The following is a 17,365-nucleotide window of genomic DNA, read 5'->3' as shown; positions in this document are numbered from 1 at the left end:
AAAGTAGAAGATCATAAAGTTGTCCTCATTGCTGAGTGCTCCTATGTATACTCCTAACTGTTTCCTCTAGTAGACAGTATCTCACTGCTTCAGTGCACATGTGATCGCCATGAGACTGGTACTTCCTAACCCCGGACTGGATCTCCGGATCTATAACCATGAGGATCTGGAGAGGCTGGAGAAGGAGCAGGCTGGTGACAGGCTCAAGTGGGACAACAAAGCCCAGTACATCCTAACCTGTGTGGGCTTCTGCATCGGGATTGGTAACGTGTGGCGATTCCCTTACTTGTGTCAAAGTCATGGCGGAGGTAAGGCAAGACAGACAGGGTAAATGTACATATGTGTTTAAGTTGTCAAAGGATTGATTGACAAATTAATGCATGTTTGAGGTGTCCAGGAATAAATTTACTGTGATCTTATGGGAACTTATAGCATTTTTATGGTGTTTTTTACGCATGTTTACTCTGAGGGACATTGTGCAGTCCAGAATGAGTCTCTACAAAAGGCAAAAGCTATTTCACTTTCAACAAAATCGCTGGCCCTTAGTGCCTGCAGCTGAATGCATTAAGTTAAATATATCACTCATTCATGGCAAAAGAGAGAGTGGCATTAAATTACTCTCAAGGCACATCAATGATTCTCAAGAGTATGATCTCCTCTGGAGTAATGGCTAACATTTGGCATGACATGTGAGCCAAAGACAGAGACCCTGGGGTCAGGTACGTATAGGCTTAAGTTGAAACTCAATGCTAAGAATGCTATGCATTCATACTGCTCATATTTGTGTGTGTGTGTGTGTGTGTGTGTGTGTGTGTGTGTGTGTGTGTGTGTGTGTGTGTGTGTGTGTGTGTGTGTGTGGCTGTGGTATGTGGGTCATTGTTACTCTTTTGGAATGCTGCACATTTAGCCACAGAAGATGGGGCAGATTTCAAAAGCATGCATATTATGAAAGTATAATCTGTTGTTTTTCTGTTATTTGTTCACTTGAGGGGTCAAACACATACAGTTAAACCCACTGTCCATAGTCCATGTCCTCAGTCACAGTAATCTGACAATATACTGACGGATACAAAACAATACCAATGTTACATTTTAGTCTGCTGTATGCGTCACTGAAATATATTACAAATTGCATAAACTTTGCGATTGACAATTTTATGTAAGAACACATCTGTCGCTGTTGAGTGTACACTGTAGTTAATATCTAACTGCTATTAATTACGGCTATCAGCAAAGGTCTTTCTTAAAACATTTTATATGCATGTCACATTTCCCTGCCAATGTCCCCACAGGCCATATAGTGTTATAATCTGCAACATCTCATCATACTAATTAGGAATGCTTTGTCCAGAATCTACTTAGACCAGCAGCTGAGGCTAAGGGCAACATCATTAGTTTTGCGGGTATTTGGTCATTAACTAATGTCAAACAAATTGAAAGTTTGACCCAATGGTGAATATATATATAATAGCTGCACCAATTGTCATGGAAATTCATTCAATTGTCAGTACAGTTCACTAAAAACCACAAAATTGGACTTCCTGGTGGCACCGACACTGCCTTCCAAAGCACCAGCGTGCCGGAATTGCATCAACCCCCCAAGAAAAGAGAAGTTGTACTGTATGTCAGTTTCACAGAGTTAACAAAGTCAACATGAAAATACATCTGTTGTTGCACTCATTATGATGGATTCAGAGATATTTATATCAGAGAAAGATCACATCTTTATAATGCCCGGAATGAAATGTTTTCAGACATTATGTGTAATTCAAAAATTCAAACCCCTGATCTCATCCATTTTCCAGGTGCCTTCTTGATCCCCTATCTGATCCTGCTGATGCTGGAGGGAATGCCTCTCCTGCTGATGGAGTTTGCCATCGGCCAGCGTCTGAGGAAAGGCAGCGTGGGAGTGTGGAGGGCCATCAACCCTTATCTGACCGGTATTGGTAAGTACAATAGGCCCTGGAACAACTTGTCGAAAGCAGAGGCAAAAAGCCCCAATGGCAGCACAACACAAAGCTGCTAATCAATACCTGTCTTCCCATGACTGTGATATCACACTTTATGATGATGTGCTTCAGGTGTAGCATCCATGCTGGTGTCCTTTTTGGTTGGACTGTATTATAACACCTTAATAGCCTGGATCATGTGGTATTTCTTCAACTCCTTTCAAGACCCACTGCCTTGGTCACAGTGTCCTCTCAATGACAATGGGACAGGTATTTGGATATACACACACATACGCATGCACACCAAAGCACCCCAATTTGCATCATCGTTTATGTATATTTTTTTGCCCCCTTAGGTTTCGTACCAGAGTGTCAACAGAGCTCCACTGTGGATTACTATTTTTACAGAGTGACTCTGAATAGTTCGGCCTCTATATCTGACTCCGGCGGAATCCACTGGCCCATAGTAGTCTCTCTGTTAACTGCCTGGACAGTCATCTGTATCTGCTACATACGAGGAATCAGCACTTCAGGCAAGGTTTGTTGAACCTGCTGTTAAATAATGTGCATTACTGAATAACCATATCGATACTGTTTCATATTTTTTTATATCTTGCCATGACCTCAGGCAGTGTACGTCACAGCCATCCTGCCGTACATAGTGCTGGCCATCTTCCTGATCCGAGGACTGACTCTTAAAGGAGCCCTGAGTGGAATAAAGTTCCTCTTCACACCAGACGTATGTTGCAAATCTTGATAGTAAAATAAAGTGTGTTGTATTTCAAAACTCAAAGCCATATCAGAAAGTTTGCCTCGCTCTTGAAGGTGGCGGAGTTGATTAAACCAACAACTTGGATGGATGCAGGTGCCCAAGTTTTTTACGCCTTTGGTTTGGCTTGGGGAGGCCTCATCTCCTTCTCAAGCTACAACCCTGTTCAGTAAGGAACATTTTGTTTGAGACCTGTTGTGTTTTCTAACCACACAGCAGTTCAACTTTCATTTAACTCACTTCAGTTTGAATTGAAAAAAAAAAGGTAGTGGCCATTGTCAGATATGATGTGTCCTCCATCTTTTGCCCATTTTTTTTCTTTTACCAAGCAACAACTGCATGCAAGATGCTGTGATCCTGTCTGCAATAACTGGCTTCACCTCAATCTATGCAGCCACAGTCACCTACTCCATCATCGGCTTCAGGGCCACTGAGAAATATGACAACTGTATCAGTGAGTGAGTACAGTTCATTACAAGGTTTTGAAAAAGTTAAATTTTTCAATTATGATAAACAAATCTTCAGTTATATACAGTGTATTATATACAATGTGTATTAATCTCAGACTTATGTGGACAAAAAATTCATGATTGGGCGTTTAAAGAATGGATATAGAGATTTTCACGTCTCTCTTACTGACATTACTCATATGCACATATGTATGATGATTTTCTTAGGCACACTAGTATGGTGGCTCTAGGGATGGCAATGTATGTCTCTCAGACTATCCGTCAGTCGGTGCACCACTATTTTTCGGATCAACATTTCAAAATTAGCTTTAGTTAGTGACCAGACTCCTGCAAAACTCATCATTCCCGCTTATCTCAGCGCTGCTTTGTGTTTAATGCTAACAAGAAAATGTTAGCATACTAAAATGCTTAACTAAACATTATAACTGGTAAATATCATATATATATCACTTCAGCACTGTCACTGTGAGCATGTTAGCAAGCAGAGATGATAATTCAGCAGTATGGCTGTAGAATCTTCTTGTTACAAAATTTCCCCTTTTAGTTTCAGTTTTTCAATGTGTGCTTGCTGATGCAGTGGAGGGATTATAACACAAAGAGAAAAACAAAATAACTTGGGAAAATACCCTGTTGTTTTGGCCAAGTCAGACTGCTGAAGCCTCATCTTAGCTTTAGCTATGTTTTGAAATGCATTTTTGCATCTAATGAGGTATGCAGATGTTGTCTGCCATCTTTTAGAGTCACACAGCAAGGGGTCCACAGCTCAGATTTCTAGGGTAAAAAAATACTAATATAATTGATAATTTTGACTCCAGTAATCCAGAGGTACTAATCATGACATATTTTGTTTCCAGAAACATCATGACATTATTAAATGCATTTGATCTTCCTGAAGATAACATCACCACAAACAACTATGAGGCAGCGTTCAATCATCTCAACAGCTCCTATCCTGGCATTGTTCTTGGACTGGACATCAAAACTTGTGACTTGCAGAAACTTCTCAGCGAGGTAACTACTGTATATTGATGAATATCTATCAGATACCTCAGTCATTATTGTTGTTTACTCGTATCTGCATTGAGACTAATGTTTTCGTCCAGGGAGTGGAGGGAACAGGTCTGGCCTTTATTGTGTTTACAGAGGCCATCACCAAGATGCCTGGTTCTCCAGCCTGGTCTGTCCTTTTTTTCATCATGCTTCTCTGCTTGGGAATCTCAACCCTGTTTGGCAACATTGAAGGAGTGGTGGTCCCCTTGAGAGACCTAAATATGTTTCCAAAAAAATGGCCCCAAGAGGCACTAACTGGTAACCTGGTTTTAAAAATCAACTCGTCAATTCCTCAGCTTTTCATCTACCAGTGAAACATCTGTGGTGTTTGTCTGGTTCCTGTTTTAACACAAGCTCCCTTGTTTTTGTGTGTTTCAGGAACAACATGTGTCATCGCCTTCATCATCTCGCTCCTGTTTGCACTGCATTCAGGGCTTTACTGGGTAACTCTCTTTGATAGCTTTGCTGGATCCATTCCACTTCTGGCCATTGGATTTTTTGAGATGATAGCTGTTGTTTATATCTACGGCATAGACAGGTTGGTGTTTATTCAAACTATTTTAAGCAACAAATTGTCGTTCTGTGTTTGCTTTACATCTTGGTATTGGCTGCAAAAAGACCATACAGTAATAGCAGCACCAAGCTGTACCAGCTTTTGAGTAAAACCTGATGTTGCTGGTAGACCTATTCAAGTCCTGTGTAACAGGATTTCATAACATATTTCAAAAGATTTTATAAAATGATTAAAACCCTCTTGTGTGGCAGATTCAATGAGGATTTGGAGTTCATGATCGGACACAAGCCCTCCATCTTCTGGCAGGTTTCATGGAGGTTCATCAGTCCCCTTATCGTCCTGGTTATCTTAGTTTTCTACCTGGTGACCCAAGCCCAAGAGGAGCTCACCTATTTAGTGTGGGACCCCAACTCTGTAAGCATACATACTCTGTGATCAGTTCATATAACAGCATAAGAATTCCTGCTTTATGTTGTGTTTTTTTTTTCTAATGTTCCCTCATTGCAACATACACAAATCATATGGCATGTCAAAAGTTTTTAGTGAATGTTTTTCCTCTGTGGTACAGCATATATTGAAGCGCTTCACCATGTTTCACCGAAGTTTGGAAAGACTTTGCATGCTAAATACTCTAACTACAGTATCCTGCTTTATGTTCTACAGGAGGAGTTTCCAGCTCTGGCATCCGTACCGTACCCTTCCTGGATCAATGCAGTCATATTTCTTTTGGCAGGAATCCCCAGTCTGGCAATGCCTGTGTACGCATTATATAGGCTGGTCTTTGTTTGCTGCAGAAAAAAATCGAATCCGGGGAAAAATTAGTCAAATTTCCTAACGGGAATAAAACATCATAAAATTCAGAATAAAACAAAATGCATGATTATTTCATTTGTCGTGTTGCTACATTAAAAATAAAATCTGTTGACCTTATTTGAATTACAAAATTTCAGAAAACAACAAGATGCAAGACTAGTTAATTTGTCTTGTTAAAATCAATTGCCATTATTTGAAATTTTTTATCTTAATAATGATTTAAAGAAGTGTTGTTATACTTATTACCTTCATTTGGCGGAATTGTGATAATGTCATTCTTGCCATTAAACAGTGGTGATAGGGTGTCTGGCCAGACTAGGTTGGCCACTCCCTGACTCTTATCATTACATACATCATTGTTACTTCTTTGTCACTTAATGGTTTATTTTTTATTATTACTATTTTCTGTCACACTACTTCACCAATAAAAAAAAATACTTGAGTTTCAATGTTTTGTCTATTTGTATCCTTGCACATGCTCTTAAAGCATAATACTGATGGTTTATTGACGCACTTCACTAAAGTACTCACATTTCTGCTCATGATTTGTACAATTTTATGGCTGCTGTATAGTTATACTTACTCATGGCACAGGTATTGATTTCTTGTTGTATTGAACTGTTCTTACCTTAGAGACAAGACAAAATTAGTTTTCTATCCATACATACTTTTTACCTGCTCATCCTGTTTATAGAGGGGCATATTAATTTGTAAATGTATATAGTTTACTTTTGTGTTTTGCTGTTGAAATCAGTTTTTTCTCAGTGTAATAGAATTTTGCCTATAAAACTTTCCAAGACATGACTAATGGAAAATATAGGAAATAGCCTCCAGTATTTAAAAATGTCTGCCTATCAAAAGATAAACAAAACGGAAAATAAAGACTTTTCTTCTCAAAATGGGCAAAATTTGAGCATTTTGTGCATCTGAGATCTGCACAAAATATGAAGTACAGATTTATAGCTGACATAAAGGATGAGGATCTTTCGAAGAAATTACGGATCAGCAAACAACATTAGAACCACCTGCCTAACATTGTTTAGGCCCCCGTCGTGCTGGCAAAACCGCTCTGACCGTGGACTCCACAAGACCTCTGAGGGTGTCCTTTAGTGTCAGGCAGCAAGACATTAGCATCAGATACTTTAAGTCCTGTAGGTTGCGAGGTTGGGCCTCTGTGGATTGGACCTTTTCCAGCGCATGCCAAGATGCTCAATCTGACTGAGATCTGGAGAATTTGGAGGCCAAGTCAACAGCTTGAAGTCTTTTTCATGTTCCTCAAACTATCCCTGAATGAAATGTTTTGCAGTGTGGCAGGGTGTATTATCCTGCTGAAAGAGACCACTGCCATCAGGGAATACCGTTGCCATGAAGGGATGTACTTGGTCTGCAACAATGTTTAGGTAGGTGGTACATGTCAAAGTAACGTTAACATGATTTCCAGGACCCAAGGTTTCCCAGCAGAACATTGCCCAGAGCATTACATTGCCTCCGCCAGCTTGCCTAGTTCCCATAGTGCATTCTGGCACCATGTCTTCCCCCGATAAACAATGCATCAGACTAAGCCACCTTCTTCCATTGCTCCATGGTCCAGTTCTAACGCTCACATGCCCATTGTAGGTGCTTTTTGATGTGGACAGGGGTTAGCATTCTGGCTGGTCTGCGGCTACACAGCCCCGTACGTAGTTAGCTGCGATGCGCTGTGTTCTGACAGCTTTCTATCATAGCCAGCATTAAGGTTTTCAGTGATTTGTGCTACAGTAGCTCTTCTGTGGGACTGGACCACACAGGCCAGCCTTCACTCCCCATGCATATCAATGAGCCCGTGACCCTGTCGCTTGTTCACCATTTGTCCTACCTTGGACTACTTTTGGAAGTTACTGACCACTACATACCGGGAACACCCTACAAGACCTGTCGTTTTGGAGATGCTCTGACGCAGTTGTCTATCACAAGTTGGCCGACGTTAAAGTCGCTCAGATCCTTACGCTTGCCCACATCAACTTCAAGACCTAACTGTTCACCTGCTCCCTAATATATCCAACCCCTTGACAGGTGCCATTGTAACCAGATAATCAATTTTACTCACTTCACCTGTCAGTGGTTTTAACATTTTGGCTGATCGGTGTAAATCTCTATTTAGATAAAGCATCTTTCTTTGTGGTGTCTTAAAAAGTAACTTTTAACAGAAGACATAAGGTGACATGAGGCAACTCATCAGTTGATTTTCAACAGCATTAGCTGTTTGACATCACTTTGATGTGTGTGGGACCTAAACATGCAGTTTAAATGTTTAGAAATGCAGAAGCTGTGGAGTAGCAAACTGGCCAAGAGAGGGAGACATCAGACTGACAAAAAGGAGAGTGGTAGTAAGGTCAGGTGAACCAGATGTAGCAATACACTATATACTAGCAGGATACTCTGCATGTGATGGGGTAGGGGAGAGGAGAAATATCTATGGTTCTTCAAATGTGACAATATTAATAGACTATTATTGCTAGAATAATGAATCCCTTATTCAAGCACTCCAACTACAGTATAGTAATCTACTGTATTATATAGGATCTAGCCTGATTATACTATTTTGCCATTATAATAATAAACAAATGAAAGCCGATATGGATTGATCAGAAGTCTTTGGTGCTAATACAGTATGTACTCAATAACATTTGCGACTAATAATAAGTAACTTAAATAACTAATTATAACTATAAAATAACTTTTATTGCAGCATGTTCCATCCAAACTGAACTTTGCCTCTTACACGTGAGGTGTACCTGTTCAACTGCAAAACTATTGTCCTTTAATCATTCACAAAAATAACGATAACAGCTAATGTCTTCCTATTAGAGCAGCATCATCAGGTCACTCATTAATATGGGTAGACCCCCACTGTAGAGTTAACATGAAACTGTGCGACCTAGCTAAAGGCTCATGAATTGTTACATCATCATCATACACATATTCTGGGATGATTTCAGAAGTGGGGGACACAGTGAAGTTAGCTAGAGTCTGGGAGTCCTCATGTAGTTTTCTCAAGTTATGAAAAAATGACAATTGTGTTGTGTGTGGTTTTTGTTTTAGAATGTGATCTCAAATGTTACAAAATATGTGGGATGCCTCTCATGATTAAAACAAAGCAAATTACAGCTTATAAAACTGCATTATAAAACTTTATAATATAGCCTGAACATTACAGTGTAATTATTTTAACATATCAATAAAAAAAACTTGGGTACCTATACTGGGACTAATATGTAGGTACAAGGGAGGAACAAAAGACATTAGGGAATAAGGGGCCAAGAACTTTGAATTTCAGAGGGACCTAGATATAAACTGAGTATTGATTCATTTAATTTGGTTTACATTGTAATTGTTACTGAGGAACAAAACTTCGGGTTAAACCAGGGAAGATATGTTAACCTCTAACAATGAATGTAAATACAAAATCGTTATGTGTATGTTGAGAACATGATGGAAAAATACAGGGAAACAGTGTGGTAGTTTTGGCATCCAATGTAGGATCCATTTGATAATCAAAACTGATATTAGAGGAGAAACTACAGTTCATTTTATGTCCTATCATATCATTATACCATGATGGACTTAAATGCATACTGTATACTTTCAATCAGAAACAAAATTTATTGAGGTTTATTGGTCGACGTAAGGTACAGAAACACATGGCGAGGAATTCACTCACTCACAAGTTTCTTTAAATTTCTTGATGTTTCTACCAGCTCTTTTGTACAGGGCATGAATATGAAGGATTCCAGCTGAAGTAATGGCTCTCACCTTTGACACTACCATCAATACAATGCACTGTAAATGTTGGAGAAAGCTCCCTTACAAAGTGTAAGTTTTGGGTATGTGGGCTGTAATTTAAAGCATCTGGTGCTCACCCTTTTTCACTTGAAGTAAATACAGAGTAGTTGCAAACAAGTGTGATGGCATGTCTGTGCATCAGCTGCCTCATAGTGCAAACCGGTGCCTCAACAAGAACAGAACAATAGGACATGATCTGCAAGATAGAGCCTAGAGCATATGGCAAAATCATGACTTCAACAGAATCTAATGTCTTCATCACCAGAGTCTGATGGAGACATGCTGACTGTAGATGCTATTAAGAGTTTTATCTATTACAGTGTGTTCCAGATCTCATCACCCAAGCAGCCCCTCGTTCACCCAGTTTTGAACTGAATGACAAAGTAAGAATTGGGCCCTTCACAGGGCCCAGAAATGTGTATAATTTTGCCTATGACCTTGTCCCATGTTTGACATATGGTAATTTTACTGAACATATTAATTTGTAATATACAACATGTAAGCACTAAACTAAAAACTAAGACTAGTTTTAAAGCTAAATTTCGATAAAGGGACCCCCTTCACAATGGCGCCTCAGGATTAGATAATAAAGTAGGACCCACCTTAAGGCTCTTATCAGCTCAGCAGATATTGTTTTTCAGTCCTGAATCCCACAGAAAGTTGCAAGTAAATTAGCAAAACCTGGTGACAAACAGTAAGACTGGAACGTGAGTACTTGGAAGGTACCCATGTTCCTGTCCTACTGGGAATTTGGAGTTCTAGGACGCTGGGGGGGTTGCCCACTTGGTAATCCAGACTTGGGTATGCGAGCTGTTAGTTACTGTACATTAGAGCAAATTAAACAGTACAGTTTATTAAAACAATCAGTACTAGTAAACGGAAGAAAAAGTATGTTGATCTCAATGTTAACAGATGTCAAAGTGTAAACAGTAAGTAGGTTGATGCACAATACCTTCACACATGAATCATTAACAATGGCCAGGACATGTGGAAATAGTGTTTACTGTCAGTTTTGAGTAGTAACTGTATCTCAGCTTTGTTTGACCATGAAATCCTCTTACTTTCTGTTATCTCTGAATGACTCCATAGATCTAAACCTCATTGGAGGTTTCATCTCAGTCTCCAAGTGAAACTCTACTCAGTGAGTGACTGCCTCAGCTGTAACGTTAGTTCATGGAACGCCCTATTCAACAGTCCTCTTCACATGATCCCCCTTCATTATATTTTCGGACCAACAACTCAGCAAGACTGGTGGTATAAAAATAGAGGTACAGAGTGTGCAATAGCTAATCTGAACTGCACCCAGATAAAGTAAAAGATCATAAACATGACTCAACCTTGCCAAGTGCATACTCCAAACCCTCACTTTGACTTCCAAGAACGATAGTGTTAACATCTTTACTTTAGCAGGGTTGCCATGAGACTGGTATTTCCTAACCCAGGACTGGATCTCCGGATCCTTAACTATGAGGATCTGGAGAGGCTGGAGAAAGAGGAGGCTGGTGACAGACCCAAATGGGACAACAAAGCCCAGTACATCCTAACCTGTGTGGGCTTCTGCATCGGGATTGGCAATGTTTGGCGATTCCCTTACTTGTGTCAAAGTCATGGAGGAGGTAAGCTAAAATAAAAATGGTTAAGGGATGTCTTATGATATGACCGTCTATGGACTGCCAATTCTTAAATGACTGAAAGTAACAGTGTGGGTTTCAAATATGATTTTGCTGAAGGGACTAATTCTAGCAGTGCAATATTAGTATCAGTCTTTAAAGGGGTTTCAAAAGGCCACTGCTGATACTAGATGTCTGAACTGTGAACTCCTTCGTTTTCGAAGAAATTGCTAGGCCTCTGTGCATGTCTTTGTGTTTGTTTTCAAAGCGGCTGTGTTGAGTGAGTAATTACGCATCTGAAATACTGTCCACAGGGGGTGAGACGATTTTCAAAGGGAATCTATTGATTTTTGCTGATTTTTTAAACTAGATGTTCAAGCCCCTATCTAATGTTCAAGGTATGGATGGTGAATGTGTCAAATTAATTTTATTATTTACTGCCATACAGAAGACAGGACATTAGCAGGACAAGACAGGGAAAACAAAACCATGAATACAGCACAGTTACAAAAGAACAAAGGAATATAATGGATTTAGGTTATCTCATGTTGTGACTGTCAACTTGGTGTTGGTTTACGCAACTACAAGTATGTGTGCATGTGTATGTGTGGGTGCACATGTATATATGTATATATGTGGTGGAAAGGAGACTATGGCTTAGTATGGGAGAGAAATAAAAAAATAAATATATAGTAATGCTAATAACTAGAATTACCACCTTACAGTTGTATGCCTCCACCAACCAGTCAAGTTGCAGTTTAAATCCATGTCTGTCCAGACTCTTATAATATATGTAGTGAAGACTTTGAGAGAATTTAATCAAAAGGTATTAAGTGTATATTATTATAATTAGCATATGAATTCTCAAGTTATGGCCAAAAACGTGTTTTTTGAAGTCACAGTGACCTTGACCTTTGACTACCAAAATAGTAATAAGTTCATAAATCCTTGAGGGAACGTTTGTGCCAAATTGGGAGGAATTCTTCAAGGCATTGCTGAGGTATCATGTTTTCACACATATGTCTAATAGGATAAAATGATGAAGTGATGACATTCTATATATCCAAAAGAACAAAGGTCAACTTCACTGTAACATCATAATGTTCTGCAAAAAAACGCTTTTCTGGCCATTATTCAGCGCCATAACTAACGAACAGATGGGGAAATTTAGACCATATTTCCTGCAACTTGACTGGTTGGTGGAGGTATACACGCCAAGGCAGTAAATCTATTTGCAACTGATATCCAAATTTGGATCACCCCCACTGGAAATACTCCCATTTTTGCAACCTGAGAATATTCATGTCATCAAACAACTCAATCGCAAAGATAGTTTTGTAGAGGTTAAAAATACTGCACAAGAAAGTAAAATATAGCATTACATCCATTAAACTTGGGTTTTTATGATGGACTTTTCAGGAAATTAAGTATTATAAAACACCAACACATATTGGAGCAATCAGAAATATCCAAATTTCCCAGTTGTAATAACTACTTGGATATGGACATGATTGCCATTTACAAATGGCAAACTGCAACAAAAATATAGTGTATGCACACAGCATAAGCCACTGTTTGATCACAATAAAAACCAGTAACTTAAACTACACTGTATACCTTAAAATCCTTGGCAGGGTTTCCAGAAGTTACAAGTAAGTTTTTATAAGTATAAAAGAAAAACCAACTGAGGCAATAACTGTGATTGTATTGTCTGAATGCCTACAGCAATGGAGCTCTCTAAAGGGGTTCTGAGTCTGCCAGGGGTTATATTGGAAAAAAAAACCCCAATGGTTTAGAAATCTGGAACACAAATTGCTAAACTGAGTAAACAAATTAAAAAACTGTGCAGACATATTGATAAAGCATGCACTGAGTTTAGCAATCCATATGTACAACTTAACTAAAGCGTAAACACAAATTAGCACACAGCAGACGAGGGCAAATTTAGTTTGGAAAATTGTGAGGTAATTCTTCTGGAATATCAGCAAACCAAACAGACAAAGGATGCAGGGTGAGAAGGATGGTCGGAGTCCCGCAATGAGGGAGAGGAAAGAGACCCAGAAAGGCAGTCCTTTATGTACTCAGAGACTCAGCACAGAGGTCACAGGTACGAGCAAACAACCCAACCAACTCCTCCTACCAACTACCTGCATGGAGAAAACAAAGGAGGACAAGAACAGTCAGCAAAGCAGGAGGGGCTGTCACAAGGGTCAGTAATATTATTAGGGACTGTTCACAGACAGGGGCCCTGTGGGAATGTTTTACAGTCTAGGCTAAAACCGTATATTCAACATCTAAGCTTTATTTTCATTTGTAAGCATCTTTACATTTGGGTTCATTTACTCAGTAATACAGATGTAATGTTGTACCCCTGATCTCATCCATTTTCCAGGTGCCTTCTTGATCCCCTATCTGATCCTGCTGATGCTGGAGGGAATGCCTCTCCTGCTGATGGAGTTTGCCATCGGCCAGCGTCTGAGGAAAGGCAGCGTGGGAGTGTGGAGGGCCATCAACCCTTATCTGACCGGTATTGGTAAGTACAATAGGCCCTGGAACAATTTGTCGAAAGCAGAGGCAAAAAGCCCCAATGGCAGCACAACACAAAGCTGCTAATCAATACCTGTCTTCCCATGACTGTGATATCACACTTTATGATGATGTGCTTCAGGTGTAGCATCCATGCTGGTGTCCTTTTTGGTTGGACTGTATTATAACACCTTAATAGCCTGGATCATGTGGTATCTCTTCAACTCCTTTCAAGACCCACTGCCTTGGTCACAGTGTCCTCTCAATGACAATGGGACAGGTATTTGGATATACACACACATACGCATGCACACCAAAGCACCCAAATTTGCATCATCGTTTATGTATATTTTTTTGCCCCCTTAGGTTTCGTACCAGAGTGTCAACAGAGCTCCACTGTGGATTACTATTTTTACAGAGTGACTCTGAATAGTTCGGCCTCTTTATCTGACTCTGGCGGAATCCACTGGCCCATAGTAGTCTGTCTGTTAGCTGCCTGGACAGTCATCTGTATCTGCTACATACGAGGAATCAGCACTTCAGGCAAGGTTTGTTGAACCTGCTGTTAAATAATGTGCATTACTGAATAACCATATCAATACTGTTTCATAATTTTCTTATATCTTGCCATGACCTCAGGCAGTGTACGTCACAGCCATCCTGCCGTACATAGTGCTGGCCATCTTCCTGATTCGAGGACTGACTCTTAAAGGAGCCCTGAGTGGAATAAAGTTCCTCTTCACACCAGACGTATGTTGCAAATCTTGATAGTAAAAAAAAAAAGTGTGTTGTATCTCAAAGCTCAAAGCCACATCACCACGTTTGCCTCGCTCTTGCAGGTGGAGGAGTTGATTAAACCAACAACTTGGCTGGATGCAGGTGCCCAAGTTTTTTACGCCTTCAGCATAGCATGGGGAGGCCTCATCTCCTTCTCAAGCTACAACCCTGTTCAGTAAGGAACATTTTGTTTGAGACCTGTTGTGTTTTCTAACCACACAGCAGTTCAACTTTCATTTAACTCACTTCAGTTTGAATTGAAAAAAAAGGTAGTGGCCATTGTCAGATATGATGTGTCCTCCATCTTTTGCCCATTTTTTTTCTTTTACCAAGCAACAACTGCATGCAAGATGCTGTGATCCTGTCTGCAATAACTGGCTTCACCTCAGTCTATGCAGCCACAGTCACCTACTCCATCATCGGCTTCAGGGCCACTGAGAAATATGACAACTGTATCAGTGAGTGAGTACAGTTCATTACAAGGTTTTGAAAAAGTTAAATTTTTCAATTATGATAAACAAATCTTCAGTTATATACAGTGTATTATATACAATGTGTATTAATCTCAGACTTATGTGGACAAAAAATTCAAGAATGGGTATAGAGATTTTAATGTCTATCTTACTGACATTACTCCTATGCACATATGTATGTTGAAAGGGTATTATTGGGCCACTGAGAATTATGATTATTGTACCAGTGAGAGAACAGTCACAGAATGTGGGTTTCAAGGTGCCATTTGAAGAGAATTTTAAAGGTACAATCAAAACCTAAAATAGCGGTAGTTCTAACACCAAATCTCAAAAGGCAGGTTTGGAGTAATAGATAAAATGTTTTCTAATGCTCTAATTTTAAGTATGATAGCTTGACAAACAAAATGCTGATATTCTTGTCCATAACTCAAAGTCTTTAGAGATGGAGCCACAGCTCAGATTTCTAGGGTAAAAAAAAAAACTAATATAATTGATAATGTTGACTCCAGTAATCCAGAGGTACTAATCAGAGACATACTTTGTTTCTAGAAACATCATGACATTATTAAATGCATTTGATCTTCCTGAAGATAACATCACCTCAAGCAACTATGAGGCAGCGTTCAATCATCTCAACGGCTCCTATCCTGGCATTGTTCTTGGACTGGACATCAAAACTTGTGACTTGCAGAAACTTCTCAGCGAGGTAACTACTGTATATTGATGAATATCGATCAGATACCTCAGTTATTATTGTTTTTTTGTTTTGTTTTTTAATGTTTTCGTCCAGGGAGTGGAGGGAACAGGTCTGGCCTTTATTGTGTTTACAGAGGCCATCACCAAGATGCCTGGTTCTCCAGCCTGGTCTGTCCTTTTTTTCATCATGCTTCTCTGCTTGGGAATCTCAACCCTGTTTGGCAACATTGAAGGAGTGGTGGTCCCCTTGAGAGACCTAAATATGTTTCCAAAAAAATGGCCCCAAGAGGCACTAACTGGTAACCTGGTTTTAATAATCAATTCGTCAATTCCTCAGCTTTTCATCTACCAGTGAAACATCTGTGGTGTTTGTCTGGTTCCTGTTTTAACACAAGCTCCCTTGTTTTTGTGCATTTCAGTAACAACATGTGTTGTCGCCTTCATCATCTCCCTCCTGTTTGCACAGCATTCAGGGCTTTACTGGGTAACTCTCTTTGATAGCTTTGCTGGATCCGTTCCACTTCTGACCATTGGATTGTTTGAGATGATAGCTGTTGTTTATATCTACGGCATAGACAGGTTGGTGCACAAAGCTCCTGTATTTGCTTAATATGGTATTGTGTGATACTGTACAGCCTACTGTGATAGTACCATATTAGCAGCCACTTTTACGTTCTGTTCTAATGATGAATGAAATATGAATGATAATAATAGTTACCCATATAATGTATTTAGTTAAAGGTGTGCTAATAAATATTATTATATTAACAAAGGAAAAAATGACTATGTTTAATGTGAAAGGGGTCACCTGTACTGATAAATCTACAGATATTTATCATCCTACTTTTCAGTTCCCCTCTGCACTACAGGCTGTTTTAGTGCCCTTCAGCTCACTGTTTTGGTTTAATAGCCCACAACTGTACTATTTATTGCTATTTCATCTATTTTACTGGAAGTCTGTGATATTTGTTTTGTAACCTGCATCTTCTGTCTTGTATGTGCTGCTATCTTGGCAAGGACATCCCTGTAAAATAGATTGTTAATCTCCGTGAGGAACTTTCCAGAATAAATAAAGTTATGTAATATAATCTAGTTAAAACCCTCTTGTTTGTCAGGTTCAATAAGGACTTGGAGTTCATGATTGGACAAAAGCCCTCCATCTTCTGGCAGGTTTCATGGAGGTTCATCAGTCCTCTCATCATCCTGGTTATCTTAATTTTCTACCTGGTGACCCAAGCCCAAGAGGAGCTCACCTATTTAGTGTGGGACCCCAACTCTGTAAGCACACAAACTCCTAACAGTAGTCTGTGATCATTAATATTTGGGTATATCAAATCTGATCTCAGTGTCAGCATCCATCCTTTTCTGGCCTTTTTCTCTAATAATTAAAAAATAAACAAATTCATGATGTTAGAAACCATTTTTGTGGTAATTGTTGATACTACAACATATAATAGTAACTTATCAGTACTAATCATACTGTTTTGTGGTTACAGGAGGAGTTTCCAGCTCTGGCATCAGTACCGTACCCTTCCTGGATCAATGCAGTCATATTTCTTTTGGCAGGAGTCCCCAGTCTGGCAATGCCTGTGTACGCATTATGTAGGCTGGTCTTTGTTTGCTGCAGAAAAAAATCGAATCCAGGGGAAAAATTTGCCAAATTTCCTAACGGGAATAAAACATTATAAAATTCAGAATAAAACAAAATGCATGATTATTTAATTTGTTGTGTTGCTTCCATTAAAAAAAATCTGTTGACCTTATTTGAATTATAACTGCAAACTGTGGGGGAGGAACAACACACAATTTTGTTTTGTGCCATGTCATGGCTAGCCTATCACAAATAGTTTCTTCTCATATTGCAACCTTTTTTTTTTTTTTTTAATTAAAGGCAAG

At 39.3% G+C, this 17,365-nt stretch overlaps 2 protein-coding genes across 3 annotated transcripts; both read left to right on the top strand.

The window, feature by feature from the left end:
* The first annotated feature begins 103 nt into the window (after positions 1–103).
* On the top strand, positions 104–5,626 carry LOC120786318 (sodium-dependent neutral amino acid transporter B(0)AT1-like). Of its 2 annotated transcripts, none has more exons than XM_040121719.1 (12): positions 104–308; positions 1,806–1,946; positions 2,082–2,219; positions 2,306–2,487; positions 2,578–2,688; positions 2,775–2,887; positions 3,048–3,176; positions 4,043–4,199; positions 4,292–4,496; positions 4,617–4,776; positions 5,004–5,166; positions 5,416–5,626. In XM_040121719.1, the coding sequence occupies exons 1-12, from the start codon at positions 110–112 to the stop codon at positions 5,572–5,574; spliced, it is 1,857 nt and encodes a 618-aa protein (XP_039977653.1). In that variant the 5' UTR covers positions 104–109; the 3' UTR covers positions 5,575–5,626. The 2 variants fall into 2 exon arrangements, with proteins under 2 accessions (XP_039977653.1, XP_039977652.1); XM_040121718.1 differs by having other exon boundaries at positions 110–308; positions 2,306–2,491; positions 2,582–2,688.
* A 5,168-nt stretch (positions 5,627–10,794) lies between these two features.
* Positions 10,795–17,157, top strand: LOC120786394 (sodium-dependent neutral amino acid transporter B(0)AT1-like). Its single transcript, XM_040121836.1, has 12 exons — positions 10,795–11,003; positions 13,390–13,530; positions 13,666–13,803; positions 13,890–14,071; positions 14,163–14,273; positions 14,363–14,475; positions 14,634–14,762; positions 15,323–15,479; positions 15,564–15,768; positions 15,889–16,048; positions 16,585–16,747; positions 16,966–17,157. Exons 1-12 carry the CDS (start codon positions 10,805–10,807, stop codon positions 17,155–17,157), a joined length of 1,890 nt encoding a protein of 629 aa, XP_039977770.1. The 5' UTR covers positions 10,795–10,804.
* Positions 17,158–17,365: the final 208 nt, after the last annotated feature.

Source organism: Xiphias gladius, chromosome 24 (genome assembly GCF_016859285.1).
Source record: "Xiphias gladius isolate SHS-SW01 ecotype Sanya breed wild chromosome 24, ASM1685928v1, whole genome shotgun sequence".
In the NCBI taxonomy this organism is placed as follows: Eukaryota; Metazoa; Chordata; class Actinopteri; order Istiophoriformes; family Xiphiidae; genus Xiphias; species Xiphias gladius.
Note: the sequence above shows the minus strand (reverse complement) of the source record. Positions and strands in the feature narration are given on the sequence as shown.